This window comes from Crocuta crocuta, unplaced genomic scaffold (genome assembly GCF_008692635.1).
Source record: "Crocuta crocuta isolate KB4526 unplaced genomic scaffold, BGI_CrCroc_1.0 scaffold6, whole genome shotgun sequence".
NCBI lineage: Eukaryota > Metazoa > Chordata > Mammalia > Carnivora > Hyaenidae > Crocuta > Crocuta crocuta.
Window position 1 is genome coordinate 2364862 of NW_027531917.1, and position 24137 is coordinate 2388998.

At 38.6% G+C, this 24137-nt stretch overlaps 1 protein-coding gene across 1 annotated transcript in view; it reads left to right on the forward strand.

Annotated features, from left to right (window-relative positions):
- The window catches only part of ABI3BP (ABI family member 3 binding protein), a 204694-nt gene that overhangs the window by 20066 nt on the left and 160491 nt on the right, over positions 1-24137 (forward strand). The window contains exons 3-4 of the mRNA XM_077774920.1: positions 11730-11798; positions 15180-15312. Coding sequence (XP_077631046.1) covers positions 11730-11798; positions 15180-15312 — 202 coding nt within the window. The remainder of the gene's footprint in view (positions 1-11729; positions 11799-15179; positions 15313-24137) is intronic.

Sequence of the window (24137 nt, forward strand, 5' to 3'; positions counted from 1 at the left end):
GGATGGATCTCTGGGTGTAGGAGCTAACTACCCAGAGTCTGATTGGAGGTTGGCTAGAGGGTCTCCGAGTCAACAAAATAAAACATTTCTATTTGTCCAGAGTGACAATCTCTGGGGGAAAAAATTAACTGTGTAAATGTATTGACCCTACTCTGTTTCTTAGGCACAGTTATAGTTTAAACTTGTTCTTCTGGCACAATTAGTACTGCTCCCCTTTCTCGCCAGCATCCTGTTTAGTCAAACAATTATATGTTGAATATATATTTAAGAAAAACCTTTGAATTCTTAGCATAGACCCCAAGTCTTTCACCATTGGATTACAGGCTAGTAGCTTAGCTTTTTCTTCTGTCACTGGGGCACTCCTCAATGAGAAAAGAGAAAATCAAGAAGAGGTTTGATACAGGTTTGCCTCTGATGAATTCCATTCATGGGAACGCATAGGTTAGTCAACATATGCTGGAGTATAAGTTCTCACCAACCTGTTTACTGATGCTTTAGTATTGTTGAGCACCTATAATGTGCTGGGCCAAGGCTTTACAGAAATCCTCATAGCCAGTCTGTGAAGCACAGGATTATAATCCTCTTCTACCCAGTGAAGATGGTAAATCCCAGAAACCTGCAAGCAGCAGGCTGTCTCCAAAGCCTGTGCATTTAATTGAGCACCATGCCCCATGCGTTCCCCACTGCACGGGGGGATTCTTTTACCTTTGAGCCCTGTGTAAAAGCTGCTCTTGTGGGGATTAGTCCTGACCCCTCAACCCTACATGGTAATGCCGACTAAAGCATTGAAAATGAAAGAAAAACTCTTGCTGATTTGAAGACTTTGGATTGTTACCTGATAGCTAATGTGATCTAGCTTTTATTATTTGAAAGAAAAGTACCCACAGCCCCTCTGGAAAACAGTGTGGAGGTTCCTCAGGAAACTAACAATAGAACTCCCCTATGACCCANTTCGATAGTATTTCCTGTAGAGATAATAACAAAGTGATGAACTCACTGGAAACTGTGTGTGTGCTACAGGCTCCTCTTCGAAAGCAAGCCTTTGCCAAACCTGAGGCCACTTCACAGACAACACCCTCCATGAAATTTCTCTGTGGGATGCACATATAAAACCCAGGCAAGAAACAAACCACAGGCAATAAAGTCAACAATTTTAATGTCAAACAGGTCTGCTAAACTCGAAAAGGATGTAGACTGGATATGGGGGCAAGTGGGTAAGAGAAATAGTTTATTAAATATTTGTTTCCAGTGTTGGGGAGAGAATTTGTCAGAGCTGGAAAGGAAGGCAGGGTTATCTTGGGACAGTGGCTGAATGAGATGCTCCAGACGGGGTGCCTGAACAATAGGCAATAGGGACCTGGTACATCAGAGTTGTGGTCAGTAGGTAAAGACTGGGGAACAAACAGAAGGATCAGGTCAAAGCTGGCCTCATGGGCATGTGACCAGTGCACTCAGAAGGGTCCAGCATTAGAAGTGAATGCTTTGCTATTGCTGCTTTCTCAGTGACAGTGGTGTACATACTGAGGGTGTGGTCCCTGGGATCCTGTGTGCCAGCCTCCCAGCCCCTCCTCTGGTTTGGCTCCTCACCTGGTCCCCTACTGCCCTTGTTGCTAAGCCTCCTTCTTCCCACCTAGTCTCGGTGACTGCTGTTCCCCTTTGCCTTCAGGAGGGACTTGAGGTGCATGCTGGCAGGTTTTGGGTGAGTACACCCCCTTGATGACACCTGGCCGGAAGCCTTCAGCAGGGGCTGGTGCTGCCACATGCATTCATGGGGTTATTTGGGTACAAGCCCCTCTCCTACCCCCATCCAGATACAGTCTGTTTTAGTTCAGAGATGGAAATCCCTTGGAGTCTGTGGGTTGAGATGGCAGCCCCATGGCAAGGGGAGGTTGACTTTTCAGCCCCCGGANGGCTTTGATCCTGATGCTGATACTTATGCCAGAGGGTTCTACCGTAGCCAGAAGGGAGAAGGGAGGGTCTGCACTCACTTGCAGAGTGTAGTGTTAAACAGCCAGTGCATACTGTGACAAACTGAGACAGAGACTGTGGAAGGAGGGAAATGTTTTGTACTTAGTCTTGAGTGTCTCTTTTCCCCCTGCTTATAAAAATAGGGGTTTCGTCTGTTTTGTTTGTTTTTGCATTGATCAGGTCCACAAAGAATGTAGTTGGTGCTGGTTAACATGTGTGTTTTCAATAGCCTTGCCTCCCCAGTTCTCACTGAAATTAAAATAAAACTCTCAGAAAAAGTTTCCAGCAATGTCTCCCTCCATGGAATGTGCCTTTGAAATGCCATTCTGGAAAAAGGAAGCATTTTTCCTTAAAGACTCATGCAGGAAGCTGTGAGGAGTGCAGGACTGTAGTAGAGCCTCTGGTCGGGGGGTGGGGGGCAAGGAGGGCACACTACTGTTAGGAAAAGCCCTTTTTCCTCCTCTAACCCTTTCTTCCCACCTGCTCCTTCCCACCTCCTCTCTCCCAGACACAGCTAGGTTTCCTTTCCTAGCAAGAAACTCCACTCACTGCAGCCTGGGGGTGAGGGGCTGCTTCTCATTGCTGCCATCCATTTCTTTTCTTTTTTTTTAATTTTTATTTATTTCGGAGAGAGAGAGAGAGAGAGAGAGAGCGATCGAGCCAGGAAGGGGCAGAGAGAGAGGAGGATGCAGAATCGGAGCAGGGCTGCCAACCATTTCAAACGACCTTGAACAACACCTCTTGTAGCAGAAACACCAATGGAAACTGTGAACTCCCTTCAGAACAGATCTTCAACGGAATGTTCTGGAATCCCACCAGTGGAGGCTGTTCCTAGTTATTTTTGCATTAGCAATTGCTCTGTGGTATCCTTCAGCCTTTACCATTGTCTCAGACAGCTGGGGGTGGTGGGGGCAGGGCCTGTGGGCCACCTCTTAGAGGCTAAGAGTAGCCAGACCTCTGAGCCCTGGGAATAGCAAGATGTTCTGTCAAAGTGGGGATTGGTTCGGTATTCAACTGGTTTTGTAATGGTTAATGGAAATAGTTACTCAACAGTGTAGAATTTTTTTTAAAATTTGCTTTAACTTTTTTAGGTGAAAGAAAGAGAAGGATAATCCTTACATGCAAATCACATACGATAAGAAAAAACTTCAAAGTAAAAAAGTTGTACAGATAGGCTTATCAAAGAGTAATTCAGCAATTAAACATTCCTAGGTTTAAAAAAAAAGATGATTTACTTTTGCTATACCCCAAACTGTTAATTATTTTTTCCTTTCTTCTTGAAAAGCCTCTGTTCCTCTGTCCTTTCAGCAATGCATGGAGAAACAAATCCATTCATTCTTTCTGAAAATGTTTTTTGTACCATTACTATGTTTCCAGCTTTAAAGGTATAGAAATGACCAAAACATGAACTGAGTCTGCGCCAGATTCTATATGATTCTACCACATCTTCCTACAGGGGCTTAGAAATACTCTAAAAGGTAGAAGACTTATTAATTAGTGATGATTCATAATTGTATAGGCTTTCATTTGTATGGACAACTAAGGGCAAAATGCTAGCAATCTTTTTTTTTTTTTTTTTACAAATAGTTTATTGAAAATGCTAGCAATCTAAGTGATTTATTAAAAATTACTAAATGTTTATATTAATAAACATAGTAAACATAGTAAATTTCATGTACTACTGACATTACTTAAAAGTACTCTGTCTTCTATTTGGACTTCTGGCTACCATGAAACTTTGCAAGACTATAAGTTTACATATACCTAAGCAGACATTGCTTTTTCCCCAATTTTCTAGAAAAGTGCCCCATCACTTTTTTCCCATAAGGGATACCAAACTTTCTTAAAAGATACCAGTGATGTTTCTAAGTTGGTCAAGTCGATCAGTTATTATTGTTCTAGCTTTTTAATATGTAATTTCTTTAAGGTCACTTAATTATGGTATTTGTGGTGAGTTTTTTGTTGGTGGTGGCGGTTGTTGTTGATCCTTCCCTTTGGAAGGATGTATCTGTTTCCTCAACCATATTTGAGCTTCGCCTTCTCCAGTAATGGCTTCAGAATGGATATGGACTGCAGTTCAAATATGAACTACTTCTACTCTGTTGCTGAAACTAATGGGTGTGACATCAGTGTGTTGTTACCACTTTATCACTGGAACGTGAGAATGGGTGGGGTAGGGGGTGAGCAAAGTTGGTTATTCTTCCTCATGGATCAGCAGGCCAGGGACAGTGTTTAGGCAAAGGCAACTGAGCTTGAATGGCAGAGCCAAGGGCCCTGGCTGGAGCTCTGTTTGTTTATCCCCTTCAAGGCCACACTGTGGAGATTTCTTTTCCCCCCAGAATTAACTAGCGGGTAAGTGGTGGAACTCTCTGAGTTTCAAACACAAGGAAACTTTTCAAGGGGATTTTTCAAACAGACATTACTCAATGTTAGTGTTGATGAAATAAGGCACAGGAGCTGTCTGCCAAATGCTAAAAACTAAAGGGAATTGATTGTACCCATTCAGAACAGATTACAGCTAAGCGTGACATGTGGACACTCGAAGATGCAAAGAAGAATTGATATTTATATATGGAGACTTCCCTGGCCATAGTTTTTGTTCTCCTTGTTTTAGGTTTTGTCTTTGTCAGTGATTTTATTCTTTTTGTGTGTGTGTTTTTATTTTATTTTTGAGAGCAAGAGAGAGGGAGAGAGACAGAGTGCAAACAGGGGAGGGACAGAGCAAGTTGGATGAATGTGAAGCAGGTTCCAGGCTCTGAGGTGTAAAGAGCCTGACATGGGGCTCGAACTCATAGACTGTAAGACTGTGATCTGAGCCGAAGTGGGACGCTTAAACAATTGAGCCACCCAAGTGCCCCAGTGATTTTATTCTTAATTTATTAGTAGTCTTATGATGTGCCACATTGACATCTAATAAAAATAGTTACCGTATTTTATCAAATTCTCAAGTAGCTTTAATTATAAAATCACATCATGTTTTATAAGGAATTTAAAAACAATAAATCCATTGATTAATGACACTGCTTTTGCATCCCCTAGGGCTTTTATTTTATACTTACTGAAACAACTTCTTTTGCCTCATTGATGCAGAAATTTCATATTATCTATTTTTGTAAAGAGATATGATTTTTAAAGTAAACTTTGTGTTAGAATAGCTTTAGATTTATACAAAGTTCCTTGTATAGTACCGAGAATTCCTGTATACTTCGACTTTTCCTATTCTTAACGTATTATGTTAATACTGTGCATTTGTCACAACTAATGAACCAATATTGATATGTTATTAACTAAAGTTGGTACTTTGATTTCCTTAGTTTTTACTTAAGATCTTTTTGTCTTCCTGGAGTCCATGGAAGATTCCACGTTACATTTTGTGGTGTCTCCTTCAGCTCTGGTGGACCACATCAGTTTCCTTACTTTTGATGAGCAGTTCTGGTTAGATACATTGTAGAATGTCCTTGAATTTAGTTTTAGCTGATGTTTTTCTCATGGTTAGACTGAGGTTTGGAGCTTGAGCAAGTAAGATACTACTTAAAAATTTTTTTTGAAGTAAAATAAACAACCAAAAAAAAAAAGATTCATTAATTGCTAAATATTTTTCACCTTAAGAGTCTGACCCTTCTGTGTCACCTTTTGACTCAGTTCTCTGGAGCCTTGTTTTCCCACAGCACATGACTCTGTTCCAGCAAGATCCCTCATGAGGCAGCAGCTTTGAATCCCAGGAACTCTGCTGGGTTTCCTTCCAAACCACTTACCCTCCTCAGCCAATTTTGAAACTGTCAGGGGTGCATGGGTGGCTCAGTCGGTTAAGCATCCCACTCTTGATCCTGGCTCAGGTCATGATCACAGGGTTCTTGAGTTTGAACCCTCTGTTAGGCTCCAAGGTGACATGTGGAGACTCCTTTGGATTCTTTTGGGGAGAATTCTGGCTAAACTAACATGAAAGGATTCTTGCTGAGGGCAGGCCAAGGTAATGAGAAGATGGTGGGGGATAAGGAACCTCATTTGATGTCAAGTGTGATCAAGTATGGAGAATAGAGGTTTCTGCCTAAACTATTTTAACAAAACTCTTGATAAAATTGGACAACACAGAGATGGATAGAAAAGCCCAAAAGTCAGGACCTTATTGAAAAACAGTTCAATTTAGAGTTTGGTCAGGATAGAAAATCTTTGTCATATGGTATATAATTTTCTTTTTTGTGAAATTTTTGCATTTTGGAGTCTGTGGTGATTGTTTTAAAAAACAAGATTTGAAACATTTTTCCTTCCTTTTTACAAGTCCTCAGGGCCTCTTAAGGCAAATTTCTGCTTTTAAGAAATCATCATCATTACTGTCATCATAATAGCTAACATTTGCACTTTCTGGGGTGCCTGGGTGGCTCAGTCAGTTAAGTGTCTAACTTCGGCTCAGGTCACTATCTCAGGGTTCTGGAGTTTGAGCCCATGTTGAGCTCTGTGCTGACAGCTCAGAGCCTGGACCCCACTTCACATTCTGTGTCTCCTTCTCTCTCTCCCCCTCCCCTGCTTGTGCTTGCTCGAGCTCTCTCTCTCTCTCTTTCTCTCAAAAATAAATGAAAATAGTTTTTAAAAATTACTACTTTCTGTGTGTTAGACACTATTACAGGCTAATCATAACTAAGACTCCTGTGCTGCTAGGTACCATGATTTTTCCCATTTTGCAGGTGAGAAAATGTACATGCATTAAACACCTTGTATAAGAAATTAGAAGGTAGGATTCAGGCTCTGGAATCCATGCTTTTATGTCTAGAAATTTAGTTTGATATGAGATAAAATTCTTAAAAAGATGGCAAGGGTAAAGTATTATTCTTGTTCAAGTCCCTTATATGATTTCCTATAGGATCATGCTAGCTTATTAAATGTTTATTTTGTGCAAACTCTCATGGCAGAAATGAACTTCGCTATGACCTCATTCTGAAGCAGCATGTCTTACAATGCACATGTCCTCTAATAAAAATGTGAGAATTGGGATTTGTCAAATGGAGCAATTATGGGAGGATTATTTGCATTATCAAAAAATTTAGTACTTTATAAAGGATTTCAATAGTAGATTTCCTTAAAAATTAAGCTCGTCCCAACTCTTCACCTCCAGGGCATTTGAAATATTAATCAAATTAGATGTAATTAGTCTACAACATAGTATAGGCTTAATTACTGGGAATGGAAGGTTGGTTCAAGTAACTGCATTCTACACAAATTTGCTGAAATTGACAATTTAATTACATACATTTTCTAAATGAAGTAGTATATTTTGGCATGTGTTTCCAGAATTGCTGATCAAGCTACAGTATATATATTTCCAGGCTGCTACAACCCCACAGAGAATTTCATAGTACATAACAGAAATAGAAACTCTGGTTTTTTAAGTTGCTTTATTTTTCCATCTCTGTGTTCCAAACCGAGTGCAGAGTCTGCTGAAATACATGAATGTTGGAAGCTTGTAATGAGCAGTGAGAGGCAGCACATCTAAACCCAGCTCCCCCACATCTGTTCCAATTTGTAATTGACTGTAACAGCCTGTGCTTTATGCAAAATGACTGATCATAACAAAAATTACTTTTAAATTGCTCATATAACCATATGTCTTGGATCATGGCACTATCTTTGGCTTCTATGTATGTTATTCTCATATTTCTGGACTTTGTTTTTAAACCACTGAGGCATAATTGAATTAATGTGCATCAAGGAAGGAAATGAAAGACTAGGTCTAAATACTCCACCACAGTGAGAGTAATTTAAGAAACACAGAGATTTAGCTTCATTTTCTAGAAGTGAATTCCAGAGACTCACTAAAAGGGCATTTTGGGGGTGCCTGCGTGGCTCAGTCTGATTTTTGGTCTCATCTCAGGTCACTGTCTCATGGTTTGTGGGTTTGAGCCTCACTTTGGGCTCTGCACTGACAGTGTGGAGTCTGCTTGGGATTCTGTCCTACCCTGCTCTCTACCCCTCCCCTGCTTCTGCCCCCAATCCAGCTGCCCCTCATAATAAAGAAATTAAAAAAAAAAACAGTAAAAGGGCATTTTGGGGACTAGATTAAGATAGCCATATAATTTGCAAGGCCAAGTGCAACATAAATGGAAGGTCCTTATTTCAAAAAGCAGGAAAAAAAATGTCATTAGATATTAAAATATAAAATTTTTCCTTCCAGTTTCTCTCTCACCTTGTGATGAATATTATTTTATCTGCTATTTAATGCTATTAGTAACTTAAAATTTTACATCATTAGCATTAATTTTGCCAGTTTTACAATGCTATGCTAGTTTTAAATGCAAATATGGGCCTTTAGCTCCTAAGCAGAGTCACCAAAGTGACACACTTTGTACTTGGTAATTCATACATGCACATGTATGTCATTCTTAACAGAAGAGTGGAAATGCACAAAACTAACTGCTCTTTTTACTGGACTCCTTAGCACATGGACATGCTGCCACAGCTCTGCCTTGGGCTTACTTACGAGTGAGGAAGATATGAAAAGTGTGGGGAATCAGGGCTTGCTCTGGTTTCCCCTTTGCTTCTAGGTCATCATTTTCAGCAGAAGTGGTTGGCAAATATGGTATAACTAACATGAATGAGAAAGGATACTCTAGGATTATTCTGCCATTGGTGTTAAAATGCCATTTCCTTCTTTCTGCATCAAAGCCAGTGTGGGTTTAATTGAACAGTGTGACTCTCAGCCCCCTCCGTGCCCTCTCCCTCGGTCATAGGTGCAATAGGCTCTCCTTGTTTTGAGTCCTGCTGAACCCCCATGCATCAGAGGGTAGCAGGATTCTCTCACAGAGAGTTGTGACACCGAGGCTTTTCTTTCCAGGAGGCAACTTGATTGTGAGCCCTGCTCAGTTGGGTTTGTAATCAAAGAACTGAGCCCCAAATGCCACGTGGTGTAGTGTTTTATATAGTCTCTACCTCTTTGTCTCCCACAGATGGTAACACAGTAACATGTAGTCTGATTAAGTGGTCTCCTGTTACAAAGTCATGAGGGGTATTGTCCCTTACACATATAGCCAGGTTGCCTTGAGGTGTTTTTTTTTCTCCTTAGGGAGGGGACCCTACCACAAGGGTCCCCTCAGAATGCTATATTAATAGGGCATCTCAACCACTAAATGTGAAGGAAAGAAAGCACAGGCATCGAATATGGTTCCTGTCTCCTCTGCTCACACATTTGCTTTATCATCCCTTCAGACTTCTCTCACAAAACACAGATTCAAAGGTATAACTATTAAGAGTTTCAAGATTGTGGGGCACCTGGGTGGCTCAGTTGGTTAATGTCCAACTTTGGCTCAGATCATGATCTCGCGGTTCACAAGTTTGAGCCCCGCATTGGGCTCTGTACTGACAGCTCAGAGCCTGGAGCCTGCTTCAGATTCTTTCTGTGTCTCCCTCTCTCTCTGCCTCTCCCCCGCTTGTGCTCTATCTCTTTCTGTCTCTTAAAAAATAAATAAAAATATTTAAAAAAAGAATTTCAAGATTGTGACAGCAGGGCATTAGACCAAGCATGAAACCCTTCTGGACATGGCACCCTGCGTGATGGTGCATGTTGCACACCCACAAAGCTGACCCTACCTCAGTAACTTCATCTACAAATTGGGGTAATGATAGCATATATCAAGTAGGGTTGCCAAGAGGAGTAATTAAGTCACAAACACAAAGTGCTTAACAAGTATTCTACACATAGAAAATACTGAATATGTGGTACTTTCTTAATACTTATGTTCCTTTATATCCCAAATAAAATCAGGAAATGTGTTATATTCCTACTAGGAACCTTGATTTAGGTTAAGCATTCCTTATATAAGCTCCACTAAGCAACATAGGCTTTCAAACACAAGATCTGAAACATAATGAATGTTCCTTTTTCTGTGTTGTGGACCTGAGGTAATTATCAGTAAGCAGGCAAAGCTCTGAGGTCAGTTCAAGAGGTTATCTGGTTTACCTGATAGAGTATAATTACTGTGGCAGGTTATAGCAAATAAGGATATGTGGAACGTCCAGAAAAAGACAAAGGTTCAAGTAATTAAAAGTGGCTGGATTTCCAGGTTGTCTCTAGGTGAGAAGGTTAGCTCCGTAAAACCTTGGGCAGAGAAGACATCTGTTCCAAACCCATGGAGAGGGGAGCTATTTGTACCCAGGATGAAAACAAAACAAAACAAAGATGTGAGGTGTGTCTGAGCCAGCAGAGGTGAACTCTTGGTTACTGCAGCACCCAAATGAAATTGGGTGTAGAGTGAATTTCAGGATCCAAAGCTACTGAAGAACTATTGTAGATAAGATTCGTCAATCTGTTAGTCCAGTAGAAGTGCTTAGGAAATGCTGGTTAGTATGCCCAATGTGCATTTGGCTTATTTATATATATTTAAATCAACCATCTTGGAAACACCAATTTAAAAAAAAAGACTTTGGGGGCACTTCGCTCGCTGAGTTGGTTAATCACACTTTTGATTTCAGCTCAGGTCATGACCTCACATTTGTGAAAATTGAGCCCTGTGTCAAGCTGAGTGTGAAGCCTGCTTGGGATATTCTCTCTCTCTCTTTCTCTCTCTCTCTCTCTCCTCCTCCCCTGTTCATGTTCTCTGTCTCTCTCAAAATAAACATTACCAAAAATTTAAAAATTATTTGATAAATTATTAGTTCCTGACATAGTGCATACTGATTCATACTGATTGTTTAAATATCATTTATTTAAAATCAAAATATTTTTAAAAGATTTTCTTTATTTTCCATTGGCATATTTTAGGTGAAAATATACCAACGTAAAATGGTGACTCTGTTTAAAAATTGCTCATGAAGGGGTGCCTAGGTGGCTCAGACAGTTAAGCGTCAACTTTGGCTCAGGTCATGGTCTCACAGTTTGTGGGTTCAAGCCCATGTCAGCCTCTGTGCTGACAGCTCAGAGCCTGGAGCCTGTTTCAGATTCTGTGTCTCCCTCTCCCTCTGCCCCTTCCCTGCTCACACTCTATCTGTCTGTCTGTAAATAGACATTTAAAAAAATTGCTAATGAAAAGGATGGGTTGAATATGATAACAGGCTGAGAAATGATGCAAGTAGGATCAAAAAATAGAACATTAAGAATATTTATATTGCAGGGGCACTTGGATGGCTCAGTGGGTTAAGCGTCCAATTCTAGGATTTCAGCTCAGGTCATGGTCTCACCATTTGTGAGATCAAGCTCTCTCTCTTTGGGCTCCTTGGGCTCTGCACTGACAATGCAGAGCCTGCTTGGGATTCTCTTCTTTCTCTGCCCCCCCCCCAAATAAATAAACATTTTTTAAAAAAGAATATTCATATTAACAGAGAAATGAGCAGTTTCAGATCACACAGCAGGAGAGACCCTGTTGTGTCTTATGCAAGTATGATTTTCCTTCTCTGATTCTGAAGCATCAGAAGAGTGTGAAGAGTAGGATAACAAAATGCATATAATCAGATTTAAAAAAAAACTCTTTGTAGAGGAAAGAACTGATGAAAATGTGACACGAAATCTGTGTCTAGCAAGATTCTCCTAAGACTTCTCCCCAACTCCTCTCCATTTGGCTTTGAAAATCTGGATTTAATATTCATTTAAAAAACTTAGTGGACTAAACCATCTCAGGAAGTATTAACTTTCCGAATTCCTGGGTCCTGTCATCCACTGGTGCTGTGGTTATGATGATTAATGCTGGGGAATGTTGAGTCAGGACATGGATGTACTGTCATTAATGTTGCTGTCCTTCTCAGAAAATTTTACTAATAAATAATGTTATTATTTCCAGATGCAGAGCCTAAGTATCTGATTGTCGTGCGGCCTGCTCCTCCTCCAAGTCAAAAGAAGTCATGCTCAGGTATATTTTGTTCTTTTTAAAATTTGTATTAACTTTAAACCACACCTTCTCATTTCTACCATGGAGACCAAGTGCACTGGAGAAGCCTTAGGAGAGTGGATTAGAACATGTAGCCAGCAGGCCCCATGTCCACAGATAACCCTCCTTGCAGGTATTAGGGTCTGGTTGTTGAGACTTCTGGGGATCTTCTTCTGGCACTACATACAAACCTGTGGAATTTAGGCAAATTACTGGACTTGTGTGGACCTCCTCTCTCCTGTATACGAGGGCCCGTTTTGAGGGTTAAAGGAGCTTATGCATATGTAGCCTGTAGGACAGGGCCTGGCCCACAGCAAGTCCTCACCTACGGTGAGCTCCTGCTAGCCTGTCTATTTCACAGTATGTGAACCCATGAGCTATTGTGCTTTCCAGGTCTTAAGGGCAAAATCTGATGTCTAACTTTTGTTAAAGGAAACTGTTTACATTTCAAAAGCATAACTCATTTATAGGCATCTTGAATGGGTTAGAATTTGGGTTTCACTTTACTCCTCATCTCTTCCTTTGAAACCTCTTGTATTTAGTCAAACAAATAGAGCAAGGACTGCTTTCATGAAACAATAGCAAGACAACACAGATACTCCCAGGGATGGGGAGATTTGAGACCGGAAAGTAAATACCATATGAATAAATGAGTAGAAACCTTTTCTACATGACTGAAGAAAGATTAAAATCTTACCTTGTCCCAATTTCACTACTAAAGTGCTTCTCAGATCGAATAAGCAGGCCCTTGCTCTAAGAGGCTGTAGAAGCTGTGAATATGCTTTTACTGTCTGGTATCAAATCTCCCTAACTGTAGATACTTGATTAAAAGGTTTTGTTTTCTCTTTCATTTTCTAATGTGAATTATTCATAAAATAATATTTTCTAATCATGTTTCTCTTTTACAGTACACTAGATGTCGAGCAACAAAGGTTCTCTTTTGTTTGTTAGATCTTTCTAAGGGGATGGAATGGGGCTGTAGGAAGCATACAGATCTTCAACTACACTGAGCAAACAGCCCCTTTGCAGCTGTGAATCCTGTCCTCTGGATACATTAGCCAAGCCGGTTACCAGAAATCAGTTGCCACAGTCCCCTCCCCTCCTTCAGTTGTTTTTCATGTCTTTTTGGAGAAGCAATAAACAGTCAAGCATTTTGAAAAGTACAAATCCCTTTTCCTGGCCCCTTAAATTATCCCAAAACATCAGGGAAATTTCAGTTACTCCTTATAACTTGTAATGATAGTCATCATTTCAAGAATTTATTTCAAAATATTTAATAAAGTCAAGAAGTGTTAGCTTGATCCTCACGTTCATCAAACTCCTTCTTAATACAAAAACACAAAAATGTGTAAAGGACGTCAAGGGGATGATGACACCTTAATAGCACTTTATAACTTCATGTGGGAACTTGGATGGCACTGGTCTTAAAATCATCTTTCCCTTTGTGATGACCGGCTCAGGAAATTGTTTCACCTTGCTCAGGATATACTAAGCTACCACACCTTTCCTTTCAGGCAACGGATATAACTTTTTTTTTTTTTTTGTGATGTGCATTTGAGAATGATACAATGACTAATGTATTTACTTTGATTAATTTTACATTTACCACATACATGTTAATGAATCACTTTTATATCAGATCCATACTTAGTGAAATAATTATTTTCTAGTCTTGTAGGCTTTAGGTTCCCTTGGAGAAAGGAAAATTTATCTTTTGTCTCTAAATGGCATTTTCTCCATACATGCTGAGCTAGGCCAATGATGTAGAAAAACAAAACAAAACAAAACTGCAGTTCAGAAGACAGAAATTTGAGTCTTGATCCTGCCCTTGGTATGACATTGGACACCCTTGAAACTGAAACACATCTGGGCCTTAGTTTTTATTTCTAAAATGAGATAGTGGTATTACTTTAGAGAAAAACAATCAGAGGTGGGAAAAGGAATAGCAGAATCCCTTCAGGGCTTTTTCAAACTACATAAACCCCTTACCCTCATCAGGTCCTAATCTACCCTCATGGGGAGACAGACCTGGACTCTTGGAATTACAATCATGGGAGCTAGTATTATAGGTGGAGCTGGAAAATTCTTAAAGAGAAGGATAAATGCATGTTTACAACCAAATAACAGCTATCCTTGACAATTGTTTCAAATGTCTTAAAAAATTCAACTATGTAACAATGAAACAATTTGCCACTACTTGGTTATATATATTCTGGGCTGAGAAGGTTTTTCACCAGAATAACTCACAGAACTTAAATCTAACAGAAGCAGCAAGCATGACAAAATTGCCGTAGGGCATTTGGTTCAGATAACTTTCACTGAGCTCCTACAAAGGGTACCTTCCTACCTATTAGTTGCTACTGCATTAGATTAAAACAACACAAGTTCTTCCTATAGCAAATGTAACAGGCATAGTCTCACAAAATGAAAGATGGAGTCCAATGGAAATAAAAATGTTTTATATTCTGTACAGTTTTATTAGATATTGCATTATTATTTTATTTACAGATTTTTTTTTTATTAAGCCACTACTGGTTTCCACAGCAAAGGATCTTCATTCCTATTCTTCACTGTCCCTTATTCCTGAAGTTTTAGATATTTTTGAAAATGCAAATATCTGCCCCCTATATATTGGAAAAAGATGTAAAGTGGTTTTGTTACCATCTCTTAGGCATTGCCCAAATCCAATTACTCCCATCAGAAGAACTGTGATTCCTATATTATCTCTGCTGTTCCAGCATTATTAAAAATATTTAAAAAAATGCATACATTTTCCATATGGAAAATACATTTCCATTTTTTTTTACACTCACTGTAAGAAAAAAAAAGGCTTATGACAAGTGATTTTTTCTGCTTCTAAATTGACTTGAAAAAAAGAATATAACCTACAAGCAGGATGTTAAGCTTTCTATTCTTTGATATTCTTTCACACTAGTTCATAGTCCTGGGTAGGGGATAGGAAACCAATATGATTTTATTGTATCTGTAAAAGAAATGAAGTGCGTGAATCCATTTCCATTATATATTTCACTGGTAATAGCTAAGACCTTCATATTCATCCCTAACCCACAAGAAATAAAACTTAGGTATAATTGGATATAGTTTACATGTGTACATTACCCATATAGGCATACATATATATACACATACACACATGCATACACACATAAATCTCAAAATAATATTATGTTGGATTTCTGCCTAAATTCATGGGCAAAAAAATTAATATTTGTGCACTCTCTGAAAAGAAAAGACACTTCATGCTTTCACATTCTTTATCATCTTCCTGAGTCATTTTTATGCATTTTACCCCAATATAAAAATAAACTATTACCAGAACTAACCTGTATGTTACCTTCACAGGTAAAGCACGCTCTCGTAAACCTCTCCAGCTGGTTGTCGGCACTCTATCGCCAAGCTCTGTATTCCTGTCCTGGGGTTTCCTCATTAACCCACACCATGACTGGACATTGCCAAGTCACTGTCCCAATGACAGGTAATTCATCTAACAAAAGACTTTTCTTTAACCTGAAAAGTAGCTCTTGCTTTTTTTTTTATTTTTAAAGTAATCTCTGCACCCAATGTGGGGCTTAAACTCACAACTCCAAGATTAAGTCACATGCTCTATCCACTAAACCAGGCAGGTGCCCCCTAGCTCTTGGTTTTACTAGTATCTGTACATGCTTTGGAAGAATGTATAAATATCAGGGGCATTAGCAGATACAGATCACCCATTAGCTATACAGCCTGTCCTAAGTGCGAGAGGAATGAAAATGCTGAGTGAGGGCCCCTCCCCTTGAGGGAATTACCACCTACCTGAATAGGAAACACATGCCATCATTTTTTCTTTCCAAAGAATAAAGCACAAGGGAGAGTGAGCCAAATAGCAATGGGGAGTTTCAGTGGGAAGAGTAATAAAAGCTCAGAGGATGATGGCCAAGGCAGTTAGGAAAGATGGTTGAAAGTTGGAAATGTTGATCTTTGGTTGGAAAAGGATGGATCTTTGATTTGACAGTAGAAGCACTAGAAGCCGTAGAAGTGTTGCCCCAAACCAAGCTGCATCAAAATCATTTGGGTTCACTTCCATGATCAGAAACTCTGAAGGTGGGGCTCAGTAATCTGTGTTTTAAGCCCTCCGGAAGATTCTGATGCCCACCTCAGCCTGAGAATCACTGGTTGAGAAACTAGAGAGATAGACATAGTGAGAGATATAAACACAGGGAAAAGCAAGGGTTTGGAAATGAAGCTCCTATTTTCCTTTGCTGGACAAAATAAGAAAAATCTAAGCATATTTTTAAATAATTGCCATTCATCTACACAGCACATAATTTGGCATGGTCTGTACTGCATGCTGAAGCTGGGAAATTAAATGGTTGTTTCTCATAAATATTTACATTACCTTTAAAATTCAAAACTTCAGGGGCACCTGACTGGCTCAGTCAGTTGAGTCCAGTTTCGGCTCAGGTCATGATCTCATGTCTCATGGGTTCAAGACCCACATCAGGCTCTGTGCTGACAGCTCGGAGCCTGGAGCCTGCTTCAGATTCTGTGTCTGTCTGTCTGTCTGTCTGTCTCTGTCTCTCTCTCTCTGCCCTTCCCCCCACCTCTCAAAAGTAGACAAACATTAAATTCTTTTTTTTTTTAACTGAAAACTTTGCATCTGACAAGCATTCCAAATTCTCAAGCTTCAACAAAGGCATTCTATGAAAAAGTTTTTAAAAATTTTAAATGGACTCAAAGTGATTCTTAAACTTTAAAACTTTCATTCCGTTTTTATTTTTTAATTTTTTTAAAAAATGTTTATTTATTTATTTATTTTTTTGACAACTAGAATGTAAGTGAGGAAGGGACAGAGAGAGAGGGAGACACAAAATCTGAACAGGCTCCAGGCTCTGAGATAATAAAAAATGTGTTACTGAGGTATAATTTAAATCCAGTGGAATGCACTGTTTGATCAGTTAGGAAAATGCATATAATCATGTATTCTATGCCCCATCAAGAAGCAGAACATTTTCATTCTCCCAGATAGTACTTTCCTCAAGAAGCAACCACTGATTTCATTTCTATCACTATAGATTAGTTTTGCCTAATCTATAATTATACATAAATGAGATCATATAGTATGTTATTATGTGTCCCTTTGCTTGCATTCAGCCTGTTTTTGAGATTCTTTCATGACATTGCATGTATTAATATTTCATTCCTTTCTTTAATGTTTGTTTAGTTTTGAGAGAGAGAGCACGAGTGGGGGAGGGATGAAGAGAGAAAGAAGGGGATAGAACAAAGAGCTGGATGTGGAGCTCAGACCGATGCGGGGCTCAAACTTGCCAATCTTGAGATCATGACCTGAGCTGAAATTGAATGCTTAACCGACTGATCCACTCAGTCATCCCTCATTCCTTTTTAACTTCTGAGTGGTGTTCTGTTATGTGAATATTCCAGAATTTATTATCTAGTTTTTTGTTGGTAGGTACTTAGTTGTGTCTTGCTTTGGATTATTATGAATTGAGATTTTATACATGTTTTTCTTTAAGACTTTGTAGACCTATCTTTCAATTTCTCTTAGATAAATGCTTAGAAGTGGAATTGCTGGGTCACAGGGAAATATATATTTAACTTTTTTTTTCTTTTTTTGCCTGACTTTTCCATTTACACTCCCATAAGCGATAGGACAGTTCTGATTGTTCCGCATTCTCGCAAGCATTTCATGTTGTCAGCATTTTGCATTTTCACTCTTCTAGCACAGCAGCCTCTTACTAGAGGCTTAATATGCACTTCTCTTTTGCTAACAGTACTGAGCACATTTTCATATAGTTTTTTGACCATCTCTCTTGCATAGTGTTTTATTTGTCTAAATTGAACTAAAAAGAAAGACCTTTAAAAATGTTTATAGGTTCTCAAGAGTACCTTTCATATGACTTTGATTAGGAAATTTAGACTAAGAAAAAAATTACATTTTCCTTCACACATGTTCATAGTTCTAAAGGAAGAAATTATTGGAAAAACCCATGTAGAAGATCGTGCCAAAACCAAATTTCTTGAAAAATAAGCTTGAGATGTTTCAAAGAAACTAAAATGTTCCTTTATCACCACCACTAAGTCCATTAACTTACTTTGTTTGGAATATGGACTCTAAAGAATATGCTTTCTTGTGGTAGTTCCAGCTTTTACTGGATTCATCCAGGGTACCAGTGCTGAGAAGATAAACATTTATGGATTGCTTTCTTATTCCTTTTCATTTTCTTGAGTTTCTAATTTTAAAAAGAAGGGGAAAAAAACAAAGGAATAAAGGAAATGTGGAGCTCTTGTAGCTAAATGAAGCTGATTTTAAGTTATTTAACTTAAATAAGTTAATCTTAAGTTATTAAGTGATCTTAAGTTATTTAACTTGCTTGATAAATTCATGGAGTTAACCGACCCACAAATTCATAGAGCATGCTTTGGATATAATTTCTTCCTCTGTCCTCAAACTTCTTCAATTCTGCTTGTTCTTATTCCTTCATGAAAGAATTTATCTGATACTGATTCTAACTGATAGATGTTGCCATGGTTTGATGGCACAAAGAGATAATAGGGAGAAGGGGAGGAACAGATGGTCTCCTGAAGCTAGGATATTAACCAAGACAATTGATTAGAAGACTTAAGCTTCTCAGACCATGCATGTATCTCTTCCTAACTCCTCTGCTCATTTCCCTCATGCCCTGGCCTTACTCTTCTCATCAACTAGATGGGGCCATGCCCATTGAATCACAATAGTCAAAACTGACAATTCTACTTAGCATAAAGTACTTTTCTTAAGATTCAATAATAACATATCAAGATACTTATAAACTTTCAAATCTGGATGAATGGGACAATCAAGGTATCCTGGACAAAAATAGAGAACTCTTAGGACATGACTGAACAAGAAGAATTCAATGGCAGTGCCTAAAAAAAGCATTTGGAGTACTTAGGGATTTCATTTACACATGCCTTCTTTCTTCCTAGTTAGTATTGTTAATAAAGAGCTGAAATTTAAAGTCTTTGTGGTGTCTGAGAAAAAACAGTAGTCCTTGTTGAAAGGCTCTGGATCTACTGTGCACATTATAAACATCCAAATAAATCCACCAGGATTCTAAATGAATGTAATTAGAAGCAGACTTGGCAAAATCTACCCCTACGTGATGGTGGGTTTGATTAGAATTTTGACTAAGCCAGTAGGTTAGAATAAGGAATAGTAGCTATAGGGAATGATTACTTCTTGAAAACCAGATGATTAATACAGCTGAACTTTGCCGTCAGGAGTACCTTCTTAAATAATCATTAGGATCTGAATGCCTTTAGCTTGCTTCAGGAACACCAACTGGTGTCAGTGTAATCCACTGAATTCTAATACTGGCACCCTGTGTAATATTGTCATCCTTTCTCATTGATTCATACAGCCCTATTTATCCTATACAAGGCAAATAATTTATTGGACATTTCTTTTTCTTTATACTTGGATTTGGAGTCGATTTATCAAAGCTCAGTGCAGTAAGTTTCCAGTGAGAAAACCTTTGTTTCATCTTGTTTTAAGTTTGGAAATATTAATGGAGTATCACTGTATCCTTCAAAACACATGGCTCTTTTCCTATTTGCATAGGGTCTTTATGGGTATCCATGTTTCTAAATCCTTTTCTGAATTCACATTGGAAAGTAGATGTGTTTTTATTCTTTGAATGGAAGAATGCACACATTTGTCCTCAATATATCTAAGGGCAAAAGAAAGCTTTCCAAATTGGCCCAAATGAAGAGTAAAACATGTTTTTAACTAAATTTATTCCCTCATTAATAGCTTAGTTTTTCCTTCCCATGTTTCCAAGTTGTTAAAGTGTTCAAGATTGCTTTAGTTCTCACTCCTTTGCCAACTTATTAAAGCTTTATGATTTGTTTAGAAATCGTTTTCACATTTTCTAACACTTTGATATTATAGTTATTTACTGTTAACATAGAATGAGGGCCCTCCTTTTGGGCTGGTCTAGAGCAGGCTCTGGCCTGTTTTGTTTTGTTTCGTTTTTTGGTTCTCCCCAGGTTTTTAAGAAGCAAATATTTTTGACGTTTGTCAATTCTCACTTGATTGAGGCCAATGCCTTGTTATCCATTTGTCTTTCCATGTAAATTTTAAGCTCTGTGAAGGCAGGGACCATGTGTATCATAACCAGCTTAATCTTCCCAGTCCCTAGGTCAGCCTTGGGCACATAGTAGGCCCTCAGTAGATATGTGCTGAATGAATAAAAAGTAAAACAGCACTTTCACTTTTAGTCTCACCATTACTTCAAACTTAACATACAAAATTGAACTCTTACTGTTTCTTCTGATATACCAGATCCATATCTTAGTACTTTTTGAAGTACCTTCATTCTTTCATTGACTCGAACTTAAAACTTGATTCATTTTTTATTTTTCCTCCCCTACAGCTAATGAGCCCCCAAGTTATAACGTTTCTGCCTTTGGGAAGTACATCAATGTCTTTATCTTCTACTTCTTCAAGTTCATGCCAATAATTCTAACTCAGACACTTGTCACCTTACCCTGAATCCTGGACCCTGGACCCTGGAAATCGCATCCTGGCTACTTTCCCTGGCTCTTTTCCTACCCTAGTCCATCTTGGCTTCTGCAAAACAGGAAATTTAGATTATCCACAGTCAGCTCAATCTTTCCTTACCCAGATTCATCCATCTTCTCTTCTTTACAAGGAACACATTTCTGACTTGAGACTGTGCTCGTTATCCTGTCCCTCTCATGTTCCTTAAGCCTTTACTCTCACATTTACCCCTTCACTGCCACTGGGGCTCTGCCTCTTGCTTGCAAATAGGTTCAAGATTTCCCTATCCGCAAATGACATCTTCTGTTAATCCTGTTACCTCTTCTAAGCTATTTTTCAATCTCTTCTTTCCAGAATTTCTCAGAGTGGTCTGCTTTCTCATCCCGGGTTTCTGTTCCAGTCCTACAATCTTTATTCCCTTTCACTGGTTTCCTTTCCTTTTCTACCATTCCACTGAAATATCTCTTTGTGGTCATCAATGACCAATGAATTGCTAAATCCAGAAGTGTTTTTCTTAGTTCATACTCTTTTTTTAATGTTTGTTTATTTTTGAGAGAGAGAGAGAATATGTGAGTGCGGAAGGGGCAGAAAGAGAGGGAGACACAGAATCCAAAACACGCTCCAGATTGAGCTGTCTACAGTCTGACATGGGGCTCAAACCCACAATGAGATCATGACCTGAGCTGAAATCAGACACTTAACCAACTGAGCCACCCCCTGGGTGCCCCTCATCTCTTATTACTCTTTTTAACCTCTCCGTGGAATTGTCAGTCATCGTCTTTCTTGAACTTTTTTCTTTTTGGACATATTTAGTGAGATGTTTCTCTTAGCCTTTTCCTCTTCTCTATTGCTAATTTTTATCCTACCTTCCAAAATGGAATAGTTTTATCCTTGGATCTCTCATCTGTTTCCCCCCTTATCTCATCTGTGCTGTCTTTAATTATCACCTCCAAGTAGAACAGTGCTTCTCAAACTTTATGCATATAAATCATAAAGAGATCTGGTTACAATGTGGATTCTGATCCCATGGGCCTAAGGAAGAGCCGGAGATTCTGCATTTCTTTTTTTTTTTTTTTTAATAGTTTATTGTCAAATTAGTTTCCACATAACACTCAGTGCTCATCCCCACAAGTGTCCTCCTCCATGCCCATCCCCCCCTCCCCCCACATCCATCAGTCCTNAAAAGGTCACAGGAAGTGCTGATGTTGCTGTTGTATAGAGAGCAATGGGAGTGATAAGGATGTAAATGACTTGCAGGGCTGACATCTGACCTTGACTCATTTCCAAAGTTCTAAGACTATTTTTAGTTGTTGATGTAATGTATCTCAAACTCTAACTCAATTCATATTTTCTATACTACCAAAAGAATTCCTTTCCATTACCTTAATTTCCTTCAAGGTAGGAAATTCAGTTTTGATTTGTATTTATGCTTTTCTTAGCACACTTATCCCATAAGGAATTTAGTTGCATCAATTCTTTTGTAGAAATAATAACTTTGGGGACTCCTAGGTGGCTCATGCCTCCAACTCTTCACGTTGGCTCAGGTCATGATCTCACGATACATGAGATCTAGCCACATGTCAGGCTCTGTGCTGACAGTGTAGAGCTTCCTTGGGATTCTCTCTCTCTCTTTCTCTCTCTCTCTCTGTGTGTGTGCTCTCTCTCTGTCTCTCTCTCTCCCTCTCAAAATAAATAAACTTAAAAAAAAAAAACAAATATAACTTTGATCTGTTTTTTTTCTTCATTTCTTCCATGATTCATTCCTTTGATTAACTGAGATTCTTCCCTCCAATTTCTCTCTAATTCTTCCACTGCTGGTAAGTCTAGCCTCCTCCATTACTGCTTAACTTGATTCCTTCACTGAAGAATATCCCAGCTCCCTACTGCCTGGTAAAAGAAATCCTAGAATCTCTCATAGAATCTGTCTCCAAGAATATGAGCCCTGTTCCTGCCATGAGTTTTAAATCTGGACTACTTTGCTTTCCTGGACCCAGGTAGGATGTCCTACTTTAAGTCACACCCTTGGGATTTAAAATGCATCTGTCCATTTCAACAGTTCAAGCTGCAGAAGCCTGTACTCAGCACCCTTCAGGACCTTCTGTTTTTTGATCCTGACTTCTTTAGTTCTATCCATATGTACATCTACCTCCTTCACTATACTGTGAGCTCATTTTTGAAGTTTTCACGGTGTCCTACTCCTTTTTCATTGCATGTGGATTCTAGCATCCTGCTTTATAATAGCATTTCTCAGCAAATGTACAAGTGAATGAGTAAATGGAATCTACACTCAGGTCATGTAGCTTTTGAACATCTTCTGCAACATGTCTCTTATAGAGTCCGCAGTGAGTATCTTTAGTAATGATAACAGCACTGACACTGAGGGTACAAATTCTGGTCAGATTGACCTAAGTTCAAAATTCTGTTTTATTATTAGCTGAATGGCCTTGGACAAGTTATTTAAAGGTATGTTTTTTAGTCTGTAAAATGGGATAATAATACTCCTATCTCATAGGGTTATCATAATTTAATGAGATGATACATTTAAAATGGTTAACATAGTGTCTGGCGTACAGTAAGCACTCAGTAAATGTACTGTGTTTGCTATTTTTGTTGATTTTGATATTATTTGCTTTATTTTATAAATGCCATTTCAGGCAAGCTATTCCATTTTAGGTAGCACTAAAATCACTAGAAACTGATTCGTTTTGTTGATTTTAAGTCAGCCACCAGTAGAGGATAAAGGAGAGAGCTTCTGGAAATTTTTGGCCAGTTTGAAAATTGTTTTGAGTCCAAAGGTAATAAAAACCTGAACTGACCTCTTAAGTGCTTCTTAGAAATAGAGAAGAGATGGGTAAAAGGGGAATCATGCAGGGAAACCTAACTGGCCTTGAAAACCAGTTGAGGGGAGAAGGGGCCTGAAGTCAACAGGGATAGAAGAAGATTTTGAGAAGAATAGTAGATTTTATGGTAGTGAGGAAGCTCAGGGAGGATTAAATCATTAGATTTGATCAAAAGGTTTTGTTATATTAACAGATCAGACACAAAGAGATTTAGGCATTATGAGTGGTGAGAAAGTGCGATAACGTAGATTACTTGTAAGAAATTTTGTGTTAAACAACAGGGATAAAAGAATATTCTTTTCATTTTTGTTAGAATTAAAAATAAGCAATTTTTTGGCTCAGAAGTGAATGAATGGAATAAGGAAATGGAATAAAATCACCAAGATGCTTATTTATGTTCAGGAGAACCCTGGAATAAGAGAGGGGCAGGGAGGGGGAAGGAAGAGAGGACAGAATTTATATCAGAAGCAAAAATATTGAAAAAGGGGGCATCAGGAAGTGACCTCTGATATGAAGAGAATTAAAAAATCTACATAATGGATGTTTTAGGAAATATAATAGTAGTTACATAAAAATAAAAAAATTGCTTACAAAAGTATAGAAAGCCCAAACAATGACCAATGATGTGGATCAAGCCAGGCTAGTTTGTGAAAGGACTACATTTATCTTGTTATGACTCCACTTCTCCTCTTGGTATAATTGGCTGCTAGTTATTTCATAAATCATGTTTATGGGGTTTCTACCCTGTGTTCTGCCTCTGTAGTTTATTGGAATAAATGTCTAATATGTAGCTACAATAAACTTGTAGAAACAAAAAAGATCCTACACGTTGTCTAGTCCAACCCTTGTTCTTTTTTGAGGGTGAAAATCCTACATTTTGAGGAGCTATAGAATTTTTTTAAAGCTACAATTAACATT